Below are 19,438 nucleotides of genomic sequence, written 5' to 3'. Positions count from 1 at the left end.
TATAGTGCGAGCTGTGCTCAGGCCTCAGGCTGCTCAGTGACTCTAGGCCTACTATTTCAGGAATCCAGCACTTGTTGCCCATAGCAGCCAATCAGATTACAGCTTTTATTATCCATTTCAGGTTAGTACATGAAAGAAGGTATCTGATTGGTTGTAATGGGCAACTCATTAATGTTATACATGAGTCCATATTGTGTAGATTCAGTGCACCCCCGTTCTTTAGTGCGCTGTGGTATATTCCACACTTCCCAGTCTGATTTGTATGCGTTGTATAGGAGAGACTCTAGAGCAGCCTATACATTTACACTGTATTCCCTCTCGGACCAGAGGGTTATAGAAATGGAGGGCCCTTGGGTTACTTTTCTTCTGGCTAAGGACCCACGGGACCCTCCGCAGAGCTAACCGCGCCGGGAACGCATCACGGTTCTTCCCACAGTGCATTAAACACAAAGTTTGCAGAGTTTTCCTCCACTGACTTTCTGTTACAATTATATCTACGGGAAAGCCTCCTGTTCCGTCGATATAGTTGACATGCTGCGATTTCCAAAACCACCCTGGTTTGTGCTGCGGATTGTACCGCAAAGTGGGCATGAGATTTGCAATTACTGTAGAACGCCACGATTTTTTCCACGGCGTGGGCAAATTACGGCATTTCCGGCCAGTGGGACCCCGGCCAGTGATCAGGGTTTTTGAAGGAAAAAAAAAACAAAACCAAAAAAGCTCCAAAAACCACTACAAAAAAAGCTAACATTTTTTTTTAAACTCCCATTTATTCAATGAGGCTAGCATGTCAGAAACCGCCTGAATTCTGCTGGAGGAACGAGTCTACTCCTGACTCCCATTAAAATGAAGGGGAGTGGTGGGAGGTGTTTTTTGAGGGAGATTTTAAGGTGGATTCCACCTCAAAATCCACCTGCAATAAACTCATTGAGAGGCAGTGCACACAGAGTTTTTTGGCGCTGATTTTGACACTGAATCCACCTCAAAATCAGCTTCCAAAAAAGCCTTCCTTTAACGGCCCGTTCCCACAAAGTAACGCGGCGCTCAATCTGACATGTAAACACGTGACAGAGTGAGCGCTTTAAAACAGAATCCCGTTGACTTCAATGGGTGCCGTCTTATGCGCGCTACTCATTGAAATCACCTGCAAAAAACTCATTGAGGGTCAGTACACACAGAGTTTTTTGGTGTTGATTTTGACGCTGAATCCGCCTCTAAATCAGTCTCCAAAAAAAGCCTCCCAATAGAACTCTTAGGCTGGTCTTACACGGCCGTAATGTAAGTCCGCAAATGGTCCGCAATTGAGGATTTTCAATTGCAAACACATTATATTCAACGCGGCCTCTTACACCACCGGATATTTTATCCGCGGGGTGGCCAGGCTGCAACCGTGGTCCGCAATTTATGGAATATGTCCGTAATGGTCGTGAATTGCGGCACTGCATGGACTCAACCATAGAACTGTATGGGCAAGTGCGGCAGGACACAGACGTCTGCGGAGTCTATGTTGCAAATCAACAACTAGTGTTGCTGATCAGCAACTTGCAGACCGTACGTTCAATACGGTCATGTAAGACTAGCCTTAGGGCCCTTCCCACGAAGTAACGCGGCGCTCATATTGAAATCAATGAGTTAAAAAGCCTCCTATTAATTTCAATGTGTAGTGCGCATAAGACGGCACCCATTGAAGTGAATGGGATTCTGTTTTGAAGCGCTCACTCTGACACGTGTTTAAGTGTCATATTGAGTGCCGTGTTACTTCGTGGGAACGGCCCTTAAAGGAAGGCTTTTTTGGAAGCTGATTTTGAGGCGAATTTAGCGTCAAAATCAGCGCCAAAAACTCTGTGTGCACTGACCCTCAATGAGTTTTTTGCAGGTGGATTTTGAGGTGGAATCCACCTTAAAATCTCCCTAAAAAAACACCTCCCACCACTCCCCTTCATTTTAATGGGAGTCAGGAGTAGACGCGTTCCTCCAGCAGAATTTTTGCATCATTATGAACCATCTTCAGGCGGTTTCTGACATGCTAGCCTTATTGAATAAATGGGAGTTTAAAGAAAAAATAAATAAAAATGTTAGCTTTTTTTGTAGTGTTTTTTTTTTTTTTGCAAAAACCACTTCAAAGAACTGCTAGCGATTCTTTTTGCCTCCCATTCATTTCGATGGGGTTTGCAAGGTAGAATCCGCCTAAAGATAAAAAAAAAAATCTGCCTGACTCCCACTGATGTGAACGGGAGAGTTGGGAGGTTTTTTCTGAGCCAGATTTTGCAGTGAATTTTGCCTCAAAAATTCACCTGCAAGAATCCCATCCTAAGAAGTTTCAATTTCAATGGGTTCCGCGTGGAAAACGGAATCCATTGAAGTCAATGGGAGGCTTTTTTCAGCGCTGATACTGATGCGGAGTCCGCGCCAGAATCAGCGCCAACTTCCTCTGTGTGAATGCCCCCTAAGGACTCTGTAATACCGGAAAGACCAATATGTGTTAGTCATATGTTGTCCAAAGAACTCCCTAAGTAAAGCCTATAAAAGTATACGCTACAAACCTTACAGCCCGATCCCAAGAGGTCAAAACAAGTTACACCCCAGAGGACCCAATGTTCCTATTTAGAATAAAAAAACAAAAAAAAAAACCCAACACAACCCTGTGATCTTCATTAACAGGTAATAGAAGTCATTATCTCTGTGGGATGTTTGTAACCTTATTACCATCTTGTATTATTGCATTACAATTCCTACTGCGGAGTGATGTTCGCGATAATGTCAGCGTCAACGGCTCAGACACATTTTTCTCATAACATATCCAGGCCTACGAGGTAAACATCCAAATGAGATGCTAGCGGGCATGCTTTCTGCCTCCTAAATCTCATAAACAGCATCCAGCTTCAGGGAAATTAGATTGAACGTCTCGTACTTGTGTCTTATCCGATAATTTGCTTCAACTAAGGCCTGGCAGAGAGCCAGTCCAATGTGCTATACCTGGATGTGTTTTGTTGAGCAGCAGAAAATCATTAGTCACGGCAATACTGCCAAATGCCACAATCTGCGCCTCACAAATGACTTACTGCATCCGTCTTCAGATCGAATAGATTAGGGAAAACGGTGAAGGGGTTAAACATGGGTGAAGCAATATGGAGAGTCTTATGTTACACTATCAGTGGTCTGTTTTTCTACAGCTAATGGATGGGAAGCAATAATCAGATCTGATCTATCTATAAGCAAACCTATTAGGCTCCGCAAAATCTACAGTGGGACAATGGGCAAGTACTGGTAACATCTACAACCCCAAAGCATGAATATAGGGCACACAACGTACATTTTTCCCTATGAGAGGAAATTCACGCAAACACGGAGAGAACATACAAACTCCTTGTAGATGTTGTTTCTGGCGGGATTTAAACCCAGGACTCCAGCGCAGCCTGAGCCACCGTGTTGTCCCACAAATCATGGAAATTGTTCTCACATGCAGTGTATCCTTGGGATCAGCTCATCTTACTGCATATGTTGTGTACTCATTACGGTTAGGACTACACAAGACTACTGTTAGGACTACACAGTCACAACTTCTGTTGTGCAACCAAAGATCTCAGGATCACACTATGACTCCTATACTTTTGTTAATGAATGGAATGACCTTGTGACTCCTAGCGTGTTACGACTGTGACTTCGAGTCAACTATTTTGAAGCAGTTGGTCATTCGACCAGAGTCCTGGCCAAAAATGCTGTGTTGACCTAGTCTATATGTTAGGTCATCTGAGATCCTACGAAACTCTGCTCTCAAGAAACAGCTAATTTTTTTTTTCATAAATTACCAATTAGATGGATATGAAAAGGATTTACCATATATACTCGAGTATAAGCCGACCCAAATATAAGCCGAGGCCCCTAATTTTACCACAAAAAACTGGGACAACTTATTGACTCGAGTATAAGCCAAGGGGGGGAAATGCAGCAGCTACTGGAAAATTTCAAAAATTAAAACGGTCTGAGTTTTTGGGTGCAGTAGTTGCTGGGGAAGGGGAGGGGGTGTTTGGTTGTCTGTCTGCCCCTTCCCTGAGCTTGAGGACTGTTTCCCCCCCACACGTGGAATTCAGTCTGGCTGAATATAGGGGATCTACAGTGCTCCTATTAACCCCTTCCCGATAGAACAGGAGCACTGCAGATCCCCTATATTCAGTAGACACTGTGCTTGTGTTTTACAGTCATTTTCTACTTTTATATGTATTCTAGGGAAAGGAGGGATTTAGAAGTTTTATTTACTTTTTTTTATTATACTTTTTTAAAGCTTTTTTTTCCCCCACTATTTTATGGGAGATTCTATACATTACTATTGTGGCTGGTCATAGATCCCCCTCCCCAAAAAAATAAATAATTTTTTTTTTTACTTGACTCGAGTATAAGCCAAGGGGGGCTTTTCAGCACAAAAACTGTGCTGAAAAATTCGGCTTATACTCGAGTATATACGATATTTGGTTTATCTTACAGGGCATGGCAGTCGTAGTTCCACCGTTTTAGTCATCAGAGGAGCAACCTGTGAGGTTTTGATGAGAACACATTTCCCTTCTTAAAGTTGTCTTCTCCAGCTTTTGTTTTTTGACTTCAAGTCTGTGAATGCTAATGAATGAAAGTTGTTGTCAGAATTTGAAAATAGACCTTCTTAAAGGTATAAGGGGCTTCTTAAAGGTTTAAAAGGGTATTCCAGGACTTCTTTATTGAGGTGAGAGGTTTGACATCCAGGACCTCCGTAGATCAGCGGATTGAAGTGGTAATGGCGCTCCCATCTCAGGGCCATGTGATGTCATGTTCATCGGTCACATGACCTGATTGCAGCTCAGTGCCATTTAAGGGAATAGGCTAAGCTTTGATGCCAAGTATAGCCACTATACAAATGTATATGGTGCTGTAGTGCTCACTCGAACAGAATCGACCAGAGGCCCCTCGTATGAGACTCCTGCCATTCTTTAATTGATTACCTATCCTAGGAATAGGTGATACATTATATGGTCTGGATAACCCCTTTAAGTGGATTGCACCCGTGAGACAGACCACCCACAGTTCATATCAATGAGCGCGTACATTTTTTCTACACATCACACCTTTCTACTTTAGTGTCAGTTTTACGACTCTTTAAGAAATGTCAAAAGTAGGGTTGAGCAATCGGAATCGGAAAAGATCAGATTCCGATCGGCGATCGAGTAAATTTCACGATCGCGATCGGAATTCCGATCCCGATCTTTTCCGGTGGGATCGAGGTCAGAGGTTATCTCAAGATCGGGTCAGTCCTATTCATGTATATATCATTAAAGGGGCTCTATCAGCAAAATTATGCTGTATGAGCCCCACATATCCGTGAATAGCCTTTAAAAAGTCTATTCAGGCACCGCAAATGTTATTTTAAACCTCCTTTGTAAATCATACCTATCGTGCACGGTGAGCAGTCCTCCACAGTCCGACGTCATCTTGCTGTCACACCTTCGTCTTTTTTCTTCTTCCAGCAACGCCTTCCTGATCTTGCTCTTCCCCGTTTTCATCTTCTTTTCTTCCGGAATGAAGAAGTTCGCGAGCGCGTGCGCAGTATGCTCGCGTAGTTCTAAGGGGTACTTAGAACTAAAACAAAAATGGCACTGGCGCTTGCACAGTAGTACTCTGAAGGGAGCAGTACTGCGCACAGCGGGATTTGAACACAACCCGCCGGAAGAACAGAAGATCAAGGCGGGGAAGAGCCAGGACAGGAGTATTTGCAGATGAGCCAGGTAAAGTTGTTCCCACCATAGTAAGCGACTGTAGGTTGGACTCTGGGAAAGATTCTTTATGCACTTGTTTTATTGCACTCTTAGAAAATTGTGTTACATCTCCTACATGTTTGCAGCTGCTTAACATGATATCTGATACATGTAGTCCATGCAGCACGAGACTTTACAAATGTAAAAGACAGAGGGACTGGACCAACTTCAGTGCAAGAACATCACAATGCACTCATCAAACCTGCACCTGCCACCAGGGGGAGCTCCAAGCATACAAGTCTCCATTAAATACAATGACGTTATCCATACACTTTTACTGTCCATTCCATCACATATAATATCAATAGCACCATTACCAAAAACATGAGAAATGTACCCATTAATCTCTAACACACACTAGAGAACCAAGGACGCTTAAAGGGGTTGTCCCATCACAAGGATCCTATCTATACTGCTAGTTTATGTGGATTTAAGACTTTTCCTAAATACATTGCTTTATCAAACCTGCTTTGTTTGTCCCATATCTTAATTTATTAACTTCATTGTTTACACTCAGTTGGATACAGGGCTTATCTGCTTAGTTCCCAAGTGACTAGCTGCCTGCTCTCAGAGGGGGAGGGAGGGGCTGAGTGCTCAGCAGCAGCTCTGAGCTGTGTATGTCTGACAAGTAACAGAGCTCCTCAGATAGGGGAGGGGGATGGTGAGAGCTCAACTCTTTATCTCCTGCTCTTCCATTTATCAGCCGGTTTAATTGAATTTGGTTGATAAGGGCTGAGATAAGGAGTCGATTACCTTTTTATGTAATGTAAGCTGACTCAAATCCAGCTCTGCTATATCAGCTTCTACATCAGCTTCATACTGTGGTAATTCATTTACAACCAATCCCTCATTACTGACTGCAAACATAGCAGAGCAAGTGAAACTCCGCCCACAAATGTGCCGAGAAAACCAGGAAGTAAACAGAGCACAGAGCCTGTAGGTTGGTGAACAAGGGTTATGGGAATACCCCTGATATGCATGCAATGGGGTCACCAACTTTTTGTTCTCGGATTTATTATCTTCTCAAACACATATCCCATGGTTCTTTTATGTGTGGTGTGAACAGCTGGCTTCTTCCTTATGTTGTTTTGTTTTTCTCTGGATCAACACTGCAGAAGACCAGGTTGAATTACAGACTATTTTCTACAGTCTTAGTAGTATGTAGCTATAACGTATGTAGGTATGAGTTTACCAATCAGATGAAATCCATCTTAGGTCACGATAGACCTCAGTAACTTCAAACCGTTCCTGCCGGAGGGATATTTAAAATTTTTGTTTTTGATTCCCCCCCCCCCCATTCCAAACCGCATAACTTGTTTTATTTCTCCGTTCACAGAGCCATATAAGGGCTTCCTGTTTGCAGGACAATTTTTCTTTATAATGGGTTCCCATTCTGTACGATGTAATGGGAAGCTGGAAAAAAAATCAGAATGGGGTAGAATTGGAGAAAAACTGCATTTGTGTGACTTACTTATGGACTTTGTTTTTACAGCCTTCACTGTGCCACCAAAATGACATCACCTGTATGATTTTTTTCTAGGTATGATTCCGAGGATGACAAATTTCTATAGTTTTATTTACATTTTAATCCCTTAACACAAATCAAAAATTCTGCAATATTTTTTTTTTCTTAAAGTCGCCATATTTTGACAACCATAACTTTTTTCCATTTACATGTACAGGGATGCGTAGGGCATCTATTTTTTTTATGCAGGGCCAGGTGTACGTTCTAGTTATACTATGTTGGGGAATTGCTATTGCTTTGATCACTTTTTATTAACCACTTCAGTACCGGGCCAATTTGTGGTCCAGGACCAGACACATTTTAGGTTTATTTTGTATGTGCGGTTTAGAAGGAAGTAACATTTTTCTCAGACGTCTCATTCAACTAATTTCTGTGTCTTTTTTCGGGGACACATAGGGCTTTATTTTTATTTAGTTTTTGTTTTTTTCTTCAAATATGTTTTAATTTTTTTTTATATCTGCGAAAATATAAACAAAATAGGAGGGAAATTGTGTCTGGTTTTGACTTTTCTTTTTTTATTTAATAACACAAAGTGCTACTGAAAAACATTATAATATAGTTTTTCCTCTCCATTACGGTAATTTTTATTTTATATGGTGTCGTTGGGGGTGGGGCTATAACCTTTAATAACAGCATTTTATTGGCACATTATTTTACTTATTATTTTACTTATTTTTTTAAATTATTATTACTATTTTTTTTAAACTTTTCTGGTCTGTGCCAGTCGCTACACTGGCTGCCTATTCATTATAGAATAAAATATAGTTATCACCCTCATCCACAAGGCTCTCCATAATGCCGCACCTCCCTACATTTCCTCCCTCATCTCTGTCTACCGCCCAACCCGTGTTCTCCGTTCACTCAATGACCTAACACTTACATCCTCAGAACCTCCCACGCTCGTATACAAGACTTCTCCCGAGCTGCACCACTTCTCTGGAATGCTCTACCCTGGACAATCAGATTAACTCCCAATTTCTACAGTTTCAAACGCAAACTAAAGACACATCTTTTCAGACAGGCCTATCACAATTCCTAACGTAAACCCTTAACCCTCCTCTGTCCCCGCTCCCACATTTCCCCATATGATATGATGTCATCTCAGGCTAACTTTATAGGTCCAAGCTCCATCCACATGTTACAGGACACGACTGGTGACGGCTCATAAAGTCTTATGTTTGTGTAATGACAGTCACCTCTATTACAAAAGTGTCTGACCTCTGTATAAGCAATGCCGCCCCTGCTACCTCTTGTGTCACCCCCTCTACCTCATAGATTGTAAGCTCTTGCGAGCAGGGCCCTCAGTCCCATTGTGTGAAATGACTTTCTTTGTAATGTATCTTTCTGTCTGTATTTGAACCCTACAAATTGTACAATGCTGCGGAATATGTTGGCGCTATAGAAATAAATTTTATTATTATTATTATTATTATTATATTATTATTGTATTATAAACAACACTTGAGACAATGAATCTCCAAGAAAATAAATTTATTTAGGTCTGAAAGGAAAAAAAGAGAACACAGATATAACAATGAGAAACATCAAATATAAATTGAAATACACAATGTAATGACTTATAATGGCTTATGTAACCAGAGAAGTACCAAACTGACATTCGGAAATTGATTGAGGTATTTAACTATTTTTGGCTAAAAAACCTTAGATAGCATAATAGACTTTGTCATAATAAAATATATACTTTCTATGGGGATCTGTTCAATAGAAATATACCCGGGGGCTGATTTTTGCAAATTTTGTTTTGCAACGTTGACAACTTTTCTTAGAAATTTCCAGTGATAATCGGATAGGATTATTTTTGGCTGAGCTATGGAGATACATATTCTTTGCTGCAGTTCTTCTACTACACTGAGTGGTATGGCAACAGTTTAAAGGGGTTTGCAGGGACTAGAATAAGGATGACTTATCCTTTGATCTGTGAGAGTCTGACCTCTGGGACCGCTGAATGAAGGGTTTGTTTTTCTATGCAGCTGCGTCCGTTCCTGCTGTTCGGCTCAAATCCAACCTTCACCGATCAAACATAGATGGCATCTGTATTCTATTCCTACAAAACCCCTCTAACATTAACAATTCACCATGGAGGACAATAATAAATAGGTTTTACATTGGGCACTTGTATCCTGCACCAAATTCCATAACACTGATTTCATATGCAAGGGTATGCGGAATTTGCGGGACAGGACGCCGTTGCAGTGCATCGGCATCTAGTCGCGGCATTCTGCTCCGGATTAGGGCCGAAGAATGGGCCTAATTGGTAGGGAGTAGAGATGAGCGAACACTGTTCGGATCAGCCGTTCCGAACAGCACGCTCCCATAGAAATGAATGGAAGCACCTGGCACGTACACTTTGCCGGCGGCCGGTCGCAGTGCCAGGTACTTCCATTCATTTCTATGGGAGCGTGCTGTTCGGAACGGCTGATCCGAACAGTGTTCGCTCATCTCTAGTAGGGAGCCTTGCGCCACGGCAATATAGGGCAGCTCGCTTCTTTTTTCCACTAGTAGCTAGTGGAAAAAAGAAGCGAGCGGCTCCCATTGAAGTCAATGGGAGCCGTTTTTGGAGGCGGATTGTGACGTGGAATCCGCCTGAAAATCCGCTCCAAAAAACTCAGTGTGAACAAGTAATATAATCTACATAAAATGAGAAGGTAACACTAATGTTAATACCTTACATCTTGTGCAAATTTTTTTAGTTGCCCTCAGAAACAGATAGCGCTCAGATGTGTGTCGCAATCTCCTACTATCTAACCTCCAGCGATCAGCTATCATCTCTAGGGAAACCTTACAGCAAGCGCTCAATTTCCCTGCAGCGCCACCACAGTGGAAATGAAGAATTACACATTGTTCATCGTTTATTGTTTATTTAATGGGTGGACATATTGGGTCCTCCAGAGTGGAAAAGTCTCTTTCTTGACGCTCTTCACTCTGAGGGCTCATTCCCACGATGTAACGCGGCGCTCATTCTGACAAGTTAACACACGTCAGAGTCAACGATTCAAAACAGAATCCCATTGACTTCAATGGGTTCCTTTTAACGTGCGGAACACATTGAAATCAATGGGTTAAAAAGCCTCCCATTGATTTGAAGTGCTGACTCTGACACGTGTTTATGTGTCAGAATGAGCACCGCATTACATCGTGGGAACGAGCCCTGACCGTTCTAAATTACCATTACCTATCTATGGTACTGTCTCCATGATTATATTGTAATAGCTCCCCCTATGCACATTGCAGCAGATTACATTGACTGCATACTTTAGAATCTCAATAAAATTTTTTAATTTTTTAATTTTTTAATTTTTTTTTAAGTTAAAAGTTGTCATTTATCACGGGCAAAAAGACAACCATTGGAACATTTCCATTGAACACATCCGTTAGAGTCCAGCATGAATAATATCCGTCATAACACTAAATAATATAGTTGTAAGACAAATTTAGCAGCAAGTTAGTAGCTATTTACCATTACTACCTTAAAGGCAAAAATTTACCATACATTTTTCTTTAGAATTAATTTGTAATGCTGGCTGTATCGAGTTATCCGTCCTCTTCATTTACAGACATAGCTTTTACTATATTATACCAGTTCAGATGGTACAAAATGCCAGTCCATCCAGTACAATGGGTGCATTCTTCTCATGCATTCCCAAATATTACAATCTTTATGAAATACAATTCCCATCTCGGTCCCAGTGTCAGTTAAGGAGCGCCTGATGCCGTTTTATGGGGTGTCTGTCACCATTCAGACCATTCATCAGGGTCACTGATGAAACAATCGCTGCGAGTTGGGCTTCTGAAACCCCCAGTAACCAGCTGTAATTGGGGAGGGGAAGTTGTTCATTTTCCTTACTGTGGCCATCCATGGAATATATGAAAGGGCCAGATCCCCCAAAGCTCTTTGGACTCTTGACTTGAGTCTTGAGTGGGGAACCTGCCTCTATGACATCCATGCTTGTACAAGCCCTGCTCTATGGAAAGGGTGTCCTGTTAGTTCTTAATTAGAGATGAGCGAGTGGTATTCGATCGAATACTCGTATCGGTCGAATACCATGCGGGAAAATTCCATTGAATTCAATGCAAAAACCTCCTCGTGCTCCTCGTCCTGCTACTTCCGGAACTTGGGGGATCCAATGTGTCGAACTTTAGTTTCCATTGAAACCGGAACAACATTCCTGTTTTTTCCCATAGACTATAATGTTATTCGATATTCGATCGAATACTACTCGCTCATCTCTATTCTTAATGTGTCAGACATATGTTTGACGAGGACCGGTCCTATTCTTCGCAGGAAAGAGTCGGAACAGAAAAGAAAATCGCGCTTACACAAGGGGTCAAATAAATGGAATTTATTGGCAATATCATACAATGCGTTTCAGGCATGTATCTGCCCTTTATAAAAGTAGATTGCTAAAATCTGTTCTGTAGAGTGCCCGAAACGCGTCGTGTGATATTGCCAATAAATTCCATTTATTTGACCCATTGTGGAAGCGCGATTTCCTTTTATGTTTCGACTCTTCCCTGCGAAGAATAAGACTGGTCCTCGTCTACAGTATCCTACGCCTTTGGTTTGAAGGAATCAGCTGCATGCCACATCTAAAAGAATCCTTTTCCTCTAATTGTTTTTGATGCCTAATCAAGGTGTTGTGGCCATCCACAACCGAACCAGGTGAGACTTCCCAATTCTCCCACCAACCACTGTTCAACTAATTGAATTACACTATGGGGCGCTCGGTGTCCTCTTCTTCTCTTCTCTTTTAAAGACATATGTTTGAGGCACTTCAAATCTAGAACAAATTTTTGGAAAACTGGCCAATTCATATATGGTTTCCATATGGATTTTCCCATGAACGTAACCATAGATAAAGTTGTAGACAATTAAAAGTTAACCAATTTTGCAAATATAGATAATTAAAAACTTTAAAGTTCTCCTCTAACAGTCTTGATGGGTTGTCGATGGATATGACCATGAATACAGGAACTTTCTATGGTCTGGCACTTGTCATAAACCCAGCCGTGATGTCTTGTCATAACGTAGGGTCCATGTAGAGATATCCTATCAACAATATGGACATCACGACTGGGTTTCTGCCATGTGCCAGACCATAGAAAGTTTCTGCATTTATAGTCATCTCCATTGGGAACTGATCAAAATGGTCACCACTAAGATGGTTAGAGAAAATCTTAAAAATCTTGCACAATTTTTAATTGCTCATATTTGTAAAACTGTTTAATCTGGTTCATGGGAAAACCCCTTTAATAATGGCATACTCTCCTACCTCATCTCACAATGATATAGAGACTGGGCAGGACAGTGGCCAAAGTGTATTGTGCACAGGTCCCAAAAATCAGAATAGGCCCCAAGCATGATACTCGCTGGGTGTAGGACAATTGTTTTGGCAATCGTCCATCCCATCATAGTGTTGTGTCTCTCTATGCCAAATATTAGACCGGGGTGGGAAAGTATGCTTAGGCTGAGTTTTTTGGTCAGGAATTTGGTTAGAAATCCGCCTCAAAATCAGCCTTCAAAAAAAAAGCCTCTCAATAGAACTCTATTGGGAGGCTTTTTTGGAGGCTGTTTTTGAGGGTAAGTTCACACAGGGTTTTTGGTCCGGAACGGTTCCGATCCAAAAACCGGGTAGCCGCGACTGAAAGCCGGTGCACTGCACCGGCATCCAGTCACGCACTCCGCTCCGGATTAGGCCCAATGAACGGGCCTAGTCCGGAGGAGGGAGTGTCTTCAGGCCGAATCGCGAGGCGAAATGGCCTGAAGAATGAGCATCTCGCTTCTTATTCCAGGAGCTGTAACAAACGGCTCCCAGAAAAAAGACCTGACCCACTCCCATTGGTTTCAATGGGAGTCGTCTTTTTGGTCAGGATTTTGAGGCGGATATGGCCTCAAAATCCTGACCAGAAACCCTGTGTGAACTTACCCTGAGGCGGATTCCTGACCAAAAAACTCAGTTTGAACCTTAGACAACCTCTTTAAAGACCAAGTAGCTAAAACTAGTCAACCGAGCACGTGTCGATAAAGAGCATATGTGACTGTCAGTAAAGATGAGCGAGTAGTACTCGATTGAGTAGGTATTCGATCGAATACTACGGTGTTCGAAATACTCGTACTTGATCGAGTACCACTCGCTATTCAAATGTAAAAGTTCGATTGCTATACAGTCGGCCAATCAACGCTGGTTCTTCTCCTACCTTTAGAAGTCTTCTCCATGCAGCTTCCCTGCGGCGTCTTCCGGCTCTGAATTCACTCTGGCAGGCATCGGGCCTGGGCAGAGCCGACTGCGCATGTCCGCTTGTAGTGCATGTCTGCTTGTAGTGCGGACATGCGCAGTCGGCTCTGCCCAGGCCCGATGCCTGGCAGAGTGAATGAAGAGCCGGAAGATACCGCGGGGACGCTGCACGGAGAAGACTTCTCGGAGGATCCAGCCCGACCCTCACTCGTGGACTTGGTAAGTAAAATTTGATCGAACATTGCCTACCTCTGAAATGAGCATTTTCCCCCCATAGACTATAATAGGATTCGATATTCGATTTGAGTATTCGAATATTGAGGGGCTACTCGAAACGAATATCGAACCTCGGACATTTTGCTGTTCGCTCATCTCTAACTGTCAGATACATCTGTTACCATTCATTTCCAGAGGAAATAATAGAATTGGAGAGGTAAACACCCAACTCGCCAATCCCTTTCCCTTGGATCGCAGATGTCTGGCAGCCACAATGTTGGCAGAAATCTAATACCAGCCATTCACTGCACCGGCCTCGCTTTAAAACTGAACCACTGAATACCGATGGGACTTGTAGTACAACCATAGCATCGGCTACATTTCACTTATCCACATTAAATATGCTGTCTTATCGTTGCATTGCTTTTCACGTTAACCACTACGACACACTTTAACACGTTATGTAGTCTGTTCTGTCTAATAACCTAAATTAAGATTGTACATGTACAAAACCATTCTACGCTACAAGATATGTCACATTTCGAAAACCTTCCCCAATCTCGGAGGAAAGGAAAAAAGTAACACAATCGTGATTCTGTTTGTTTCTTCTATTTTACTTAACAACATTAAACATGTAACCAAATTCCCTGTGTAATCGTGTAGCTTACAAAGTACACATAACCTGCATATTCACTGTAATGTGATTCACTGGTACTACAAAAATATTTGGCCCAGTTTCTAGAAAAAAAAAACATGAAATGAAAAAAATCAACCTAGCAAGTAGTGAAAAGTGTCGCCATGACTTTACCTGTTCACTTAATTCTCATTCACGGCCAGGATATGTAATATGATATGAGATCCTCATTGGCTAAGGAGAATGTCCACCTAAAGGGGTTGTCCTGCCACCAAAGAAATTTTACAAACCACTTTGAATGGTTCAAATTAATAATAGAAGTCATGCTCACTCAGGAATCCACCACTGCTCAGGTTCTTTTGCGGTCTGGGGCCCTGCCGATATCTGTATCCAGGCCCTCATTGATGATATTTCAACGTGGACTCGAACTGGCCACGGCATTGATCTCAGTGGAGTTGACAGTTCACCACTCCATAGATGATATCTCAACGTGGACAGTCACTGACTATGGCATTGATCTCAGTGGAGTTGACATCTCACCACTCCAGTGATGATATCTCAACGTGGACACTCACTGGCCACGGCATTGATCTCAGTGGAGTTGACATCTCACCGCTCCATTGATGATATCTCAACGTGGACACTCACTGGCCACGGCATTGATCTCAGTGGAGTTGACATCTCACCGCTCCATTGATGATATCTCAACGTGGACACTCACTGGCCACGGCATTGATCTCAGTGGAGTTGACATCTCACCACTCCATTGATGATATCTCAACGTGGACACTCACTGGCCATGACATTGATCTCAGAGGAGTCGACATCTCACCACTCTATTGATGATATCTCAATGTGGACACTCACTGGCCATGACATTGATCTTAGTGGAGTCAACAGCTCACCGCCCTATTGATGATATCTCAACATGGACACTCACTGACTATGGCATTGATCTCAGTGGAGTCAACAGCTCACCGCTCTGTTGATGATATCTCAACGTGGACACTCACTGGTCATGACATTGATCTTAGTGGAGTCAACAGTTCACCGATCCATTGATGACATCTCAGCATGGACACTCACTGGCCATGACATTGATCTCAGTGGAGTCGACAGCTCACCGCTCCATTGATAATATCTCAGTGTGGCCACAGCATTGAAATCAATTGAGTCGACAACTCACAGGTCCTTTGATGATATCTGAATATGGACACTCACTGGCCACTGTAGTTGAAAGGTCAATGCTATAGCCAGTGATTGGTTGTAGCTGTCTCATGTCCTCGTTGTTGGGAGGTCAAGACTTGACCCAGAAGCCGCCTCAAGGGAGCTGAAGGGAACCGGAAAGATGAGCATTGGCATGGCCATGTCACCAACAGACATCAACAGCAACAGAAATCAGCCATGTTTTCTAATCCTACATGACCTCTTTAAGAGTCCTAGGGCCAGGTAAAGTATTATTGTCCAATCTACTTTCTAATGGTAATGATGAGAACAATCTAAGAATCATTTGCTGGGTCACTAACGTCTTAATGATCTTGTAATTTACCTTGATTGACTTCCATACAATAACCATATATATCAAGGGAACAAAAGCATACCAATAACATCATAACTATATATTTACCATAAAAGTGACACTTCGAAAATCATCTTATCAAAAATCTCAAGAGAGAAGACACTAAAGTGAAAATAAAATCATCTCGGCACTTGTTTCTTATTCACATCAATAAATGGCAAAAACGGATTTGACCGAAAACGCCTCCTATTATATTTCTACAGCTCGTCTATGAGTCATCATGGCAACAGACTACAAACAATCCCTGTGTAGTCTGATCCTGCAGTTAGACTCCCTTCCGCACAAATTCGGTAGATTAACAAAAAAGGAGGAAAGAAACAGAAGGGAGTAAGAGCTCAGGAAGAGACTAAACATTCTATAACCATGGAGGCACATGAGTCCGATAAGGAGCTGCATACATAAAACGGTAGCATCATTTTAATCAAGAATCTCGCATCAATTTTTTGGATATATCAGAAAAAATAAGAAGAAGGTTGCCAAGGTGGACATGTGTACATTCATCTACTGCAGGATTCTCAAGATGTCCGTCCCCTGCCGTTATTGGCTCTCCTGAACCACTACATGACAACTTAAAGGCTGCCCCAAGATACATACAGCGGGCCATACAATCTCTAAACGCTATAGTCATACTAAGTCTCTGCTTCATGTATTAAATCTCTCTATAGTCTATGAAAATACTGTATACAATGATCTTCTATATAATCCATAGAGTCTGTATATATACACCACACAGTGATTTCATGTTTCTGGTTGTAAAAATATACTCTGTAAAAAACATTTGGGGTCGGCATTCACTGAGTCACGTTGTATAAAGAACGGCAATGTTGGCCGAAGGGTCAAGATTTATAGAGCATGCAGCATTGTATACCTTAAATCTTACTAAAATATCAGCTCAAACTTAACTTTGATGTGTTTCCATACTAACCGGGTTTGCATCCATGTAGTCCTAGTAATAATCCATGTCGTTGATATAATGCAACGAGCCATTGCATTAGACAACTAGACTAAGGGTTGTTTGTTGGGTCTATAACGGGATTGGCTGTGTTATCCAAAAACCTAGTGACTGGCGCTGCCAATCTGTCTACATCTAGGATCAAAAATGGAGAAATTTTAGGCCCCTACGGTCCACATGCATGAATACAACTTCTGGTTTTTGCAAAATGTCGTTGGACAGCATCTCTAGTAAAGACAACCTTGGGGAGATTCTCTGGTGGGACACAATAATGTCACACAACTCTAAAGAGTACTATGATCCATTTTCTCGGAGGGTTGACCCAAGCATCGTTTAATCTGGTGGGCCCAAGAAACCTTAGTCCTATACGGCCTGCGCTCTACAGATGTGTCCACTCTTATCTTGGCTTGAATTTGGTAAAAGATGTTGCCATAATTGTCCCACCACCTTGACCATCGTAGGTCAAGTTCCATCCATTCACCTGTATTAGGTCGGTTGTGTGGGCAGCTTGTATTAAGGCTGTCATTGGGATCAGGTAAGATGGAACTCCAACTGATAGAACTCCAATTTCTCATAAAACAATATACAATATAATCTTGCAACACTCTAAAACAAGACCTATAAGATAACCAAGTATAGAAAAATCGGGTTTTTTTGAAAAGCTAGTCATCTTGTGCCACGCCACTCGGTTATAGGAGTAGATAAGGAGGGACACATCTGAACCATACTCCAACCTCTTCCTATTTTTTAGACATACTACCCTACAGAGGATATTCTGTAGCCTTTTTCCAGTTATACGGACAGTATGGACAGATCCTAACAGAAATCAATCCACCAAGGAGCCTTCTAAAGACTAGTAGAGATGCTCTCAACCTCTCCTTCGAAGTGAAAAGTGACGTGATCTAATGACTATAATCAGGCAGGCATACAATACCGAATAACGATGACACGTGTAGGTTGGCTTGATGGATATAACATGGATAGTGTCCCAAGGTGACGGTTGAGCAGTAGCTATAAACAGACTACCTTATGCTACAATTCATTACATAAAAGAAATAATTTGCTAAACATTTTGGCATTTTTACACTGAATATATTAGCTTAAGCTTTACAAGATAAACACAATTAGAAGCTTGTAGACAATGTTTTGTTTTTTTTCCTTTTTTTTGGTTGAACCGTACAAGCCCATGCTCTGAAATTCCGAAAACAAAAAAGGTATTATGGCATCACTTTGTTCACTTGATCTGTGGACATGTAGCCACATGGTTGTAGGAATTCCTTGCCTGGCGGAGCAGTAGTGTTAAGCACAAGGTTTTGTGGTGAGTTTAATATGTGAACGGAGGTATAGTCAGCCACAGGTGTCTCGTAATTCGGAGCGTTCTCTGTGGCGTGAGAGCTCATGGCGGCAGCGGTAAGGCTTTCTGGGGTGAAGTAGCTATCCAGGTTAGGACTCTGCTGAACACTTTGTGAGGCTTCTGCTGGGAAATTCACAGCACAGAATGCCATCATTGCGGTATCGTGTACGTAGGAGTTGTCCACGTTGAGGTTTGTAGGATGTTGGATGGCTGGTTCGATGCATTCTTCGTTCTCCATCTTCGATCTTTGCCCTGGTGAAAGCAGAAGTCTTCCAGCTGGTGTGATATCACTCACGAGGGCATAAAAATCCATGCTTGGCTTGGAACCGATGCTGCCCAGTTGGGTTGTAGCAGCAACACTCATCTCATTACCAAATATTGGGCAGCAAACTCTACCACCTTCTGCTTTTGTGCTCATCTTTTCTGTATTTGGCATCGGTGAATTTGTAGGCACGCCTCCACTTTGTGATTTTTCACTAAGGCACAGGAGATCTGCTTGGTTATCTTTTGTATTGTGAGACAGTCCAGTATCTGAGGTTTCATTGCACAGATCGCCGTGGCCGAAATCGGTTTCAGGAATATCTGGTTCACAACAACTGGCACGGCCGGAGTCGTCATCCTTAACGCCCAGGCAACTGTGGGCCTTGTGGTATTCTTCGGCCAAAAGCCGGTCGGTGTCCGTGCCCTCGTTTTTCTCTTCCTGGTCATCAAGGTCAAGCTCAATAAATTCAACCCAAGGATCATCGCAACACAGCTGTTGTTTGTAGCTGTCATGGCTGGCAAGTATTGAGCTGACTTCATCCAACTTTCCTTTCTGTTCAAGAGGCAGAAGCATATTATGAGTACGACTGTGCTATGACAACAGATGGGGACGGTGACATTTTAAGGATTACGACTAATACTTATTTACATTTATTGCAGTCATCACCGAAAGGGTAACATTTGGTGCCATTTACATTAAATGCATTTTTGGCTTCATGCCTTGGTAACTTTTAATATATGTGAACTATCTTGGAATAAATCAGGGATCAATACCTTGGTAGCATTCATAGACACCCTTCATAATTTACATTGGGCACAATACTACAAGGTGCTGTAGCTCTATACTGCTCACTGGAACTTTAGCCAATCCGGCGGGTTTCCA

General features: G+C 42.2%; 1 protein-coding gene across 2 annotated transcripts in view; it reads right to left on the bottom strand.

Moving 5' to 3' along the window:
* Positions 1-8,777: 8,777 nt before the first annotated feature.
* Positions 8,778-19,438, bottom strand: part of GHR (growth hormone receptor) — a 241,065-nt gene continuing 230,404 nt past the window's right edge. For both annotated transcript variants that reach the window (XM_075268937.1, XM_075268946.1), the window contains one exon: positions 8,778-19,108. In XM_075268937.1, coding sequence (XP_075125038.1) covers positions 18,158-19,108 — 951 coding nt within the window. In that variant the 3' untranslated portion in view covers positions 8,778-18,157. The remainder of the gene's footprint in view (positions 19,109-19,438) is intronic.

The sequence above is a fragment of the Leptodactylus fuscus genome, chromosome 1, assembly GCF_031893055.1.
Source record: "Leptodactylus fuscus isolate aLepFus1 chromosome 1, aLepFus1.hap2, whole genome shotgun sequence".
Classification (NCBI taxonomy): domain Eukaryota; kingdom Metazoa; phylum Chordata; class Amphibia; order Anura; family Leptodactylidae; genus Leptodactylus; species Leptodactylus fuscus.
The sequence above is the reverse complement of the archived record's forward strand: the minus strand, read 5'-3'. Positions and strand labels throughout refer to the sequence as shown.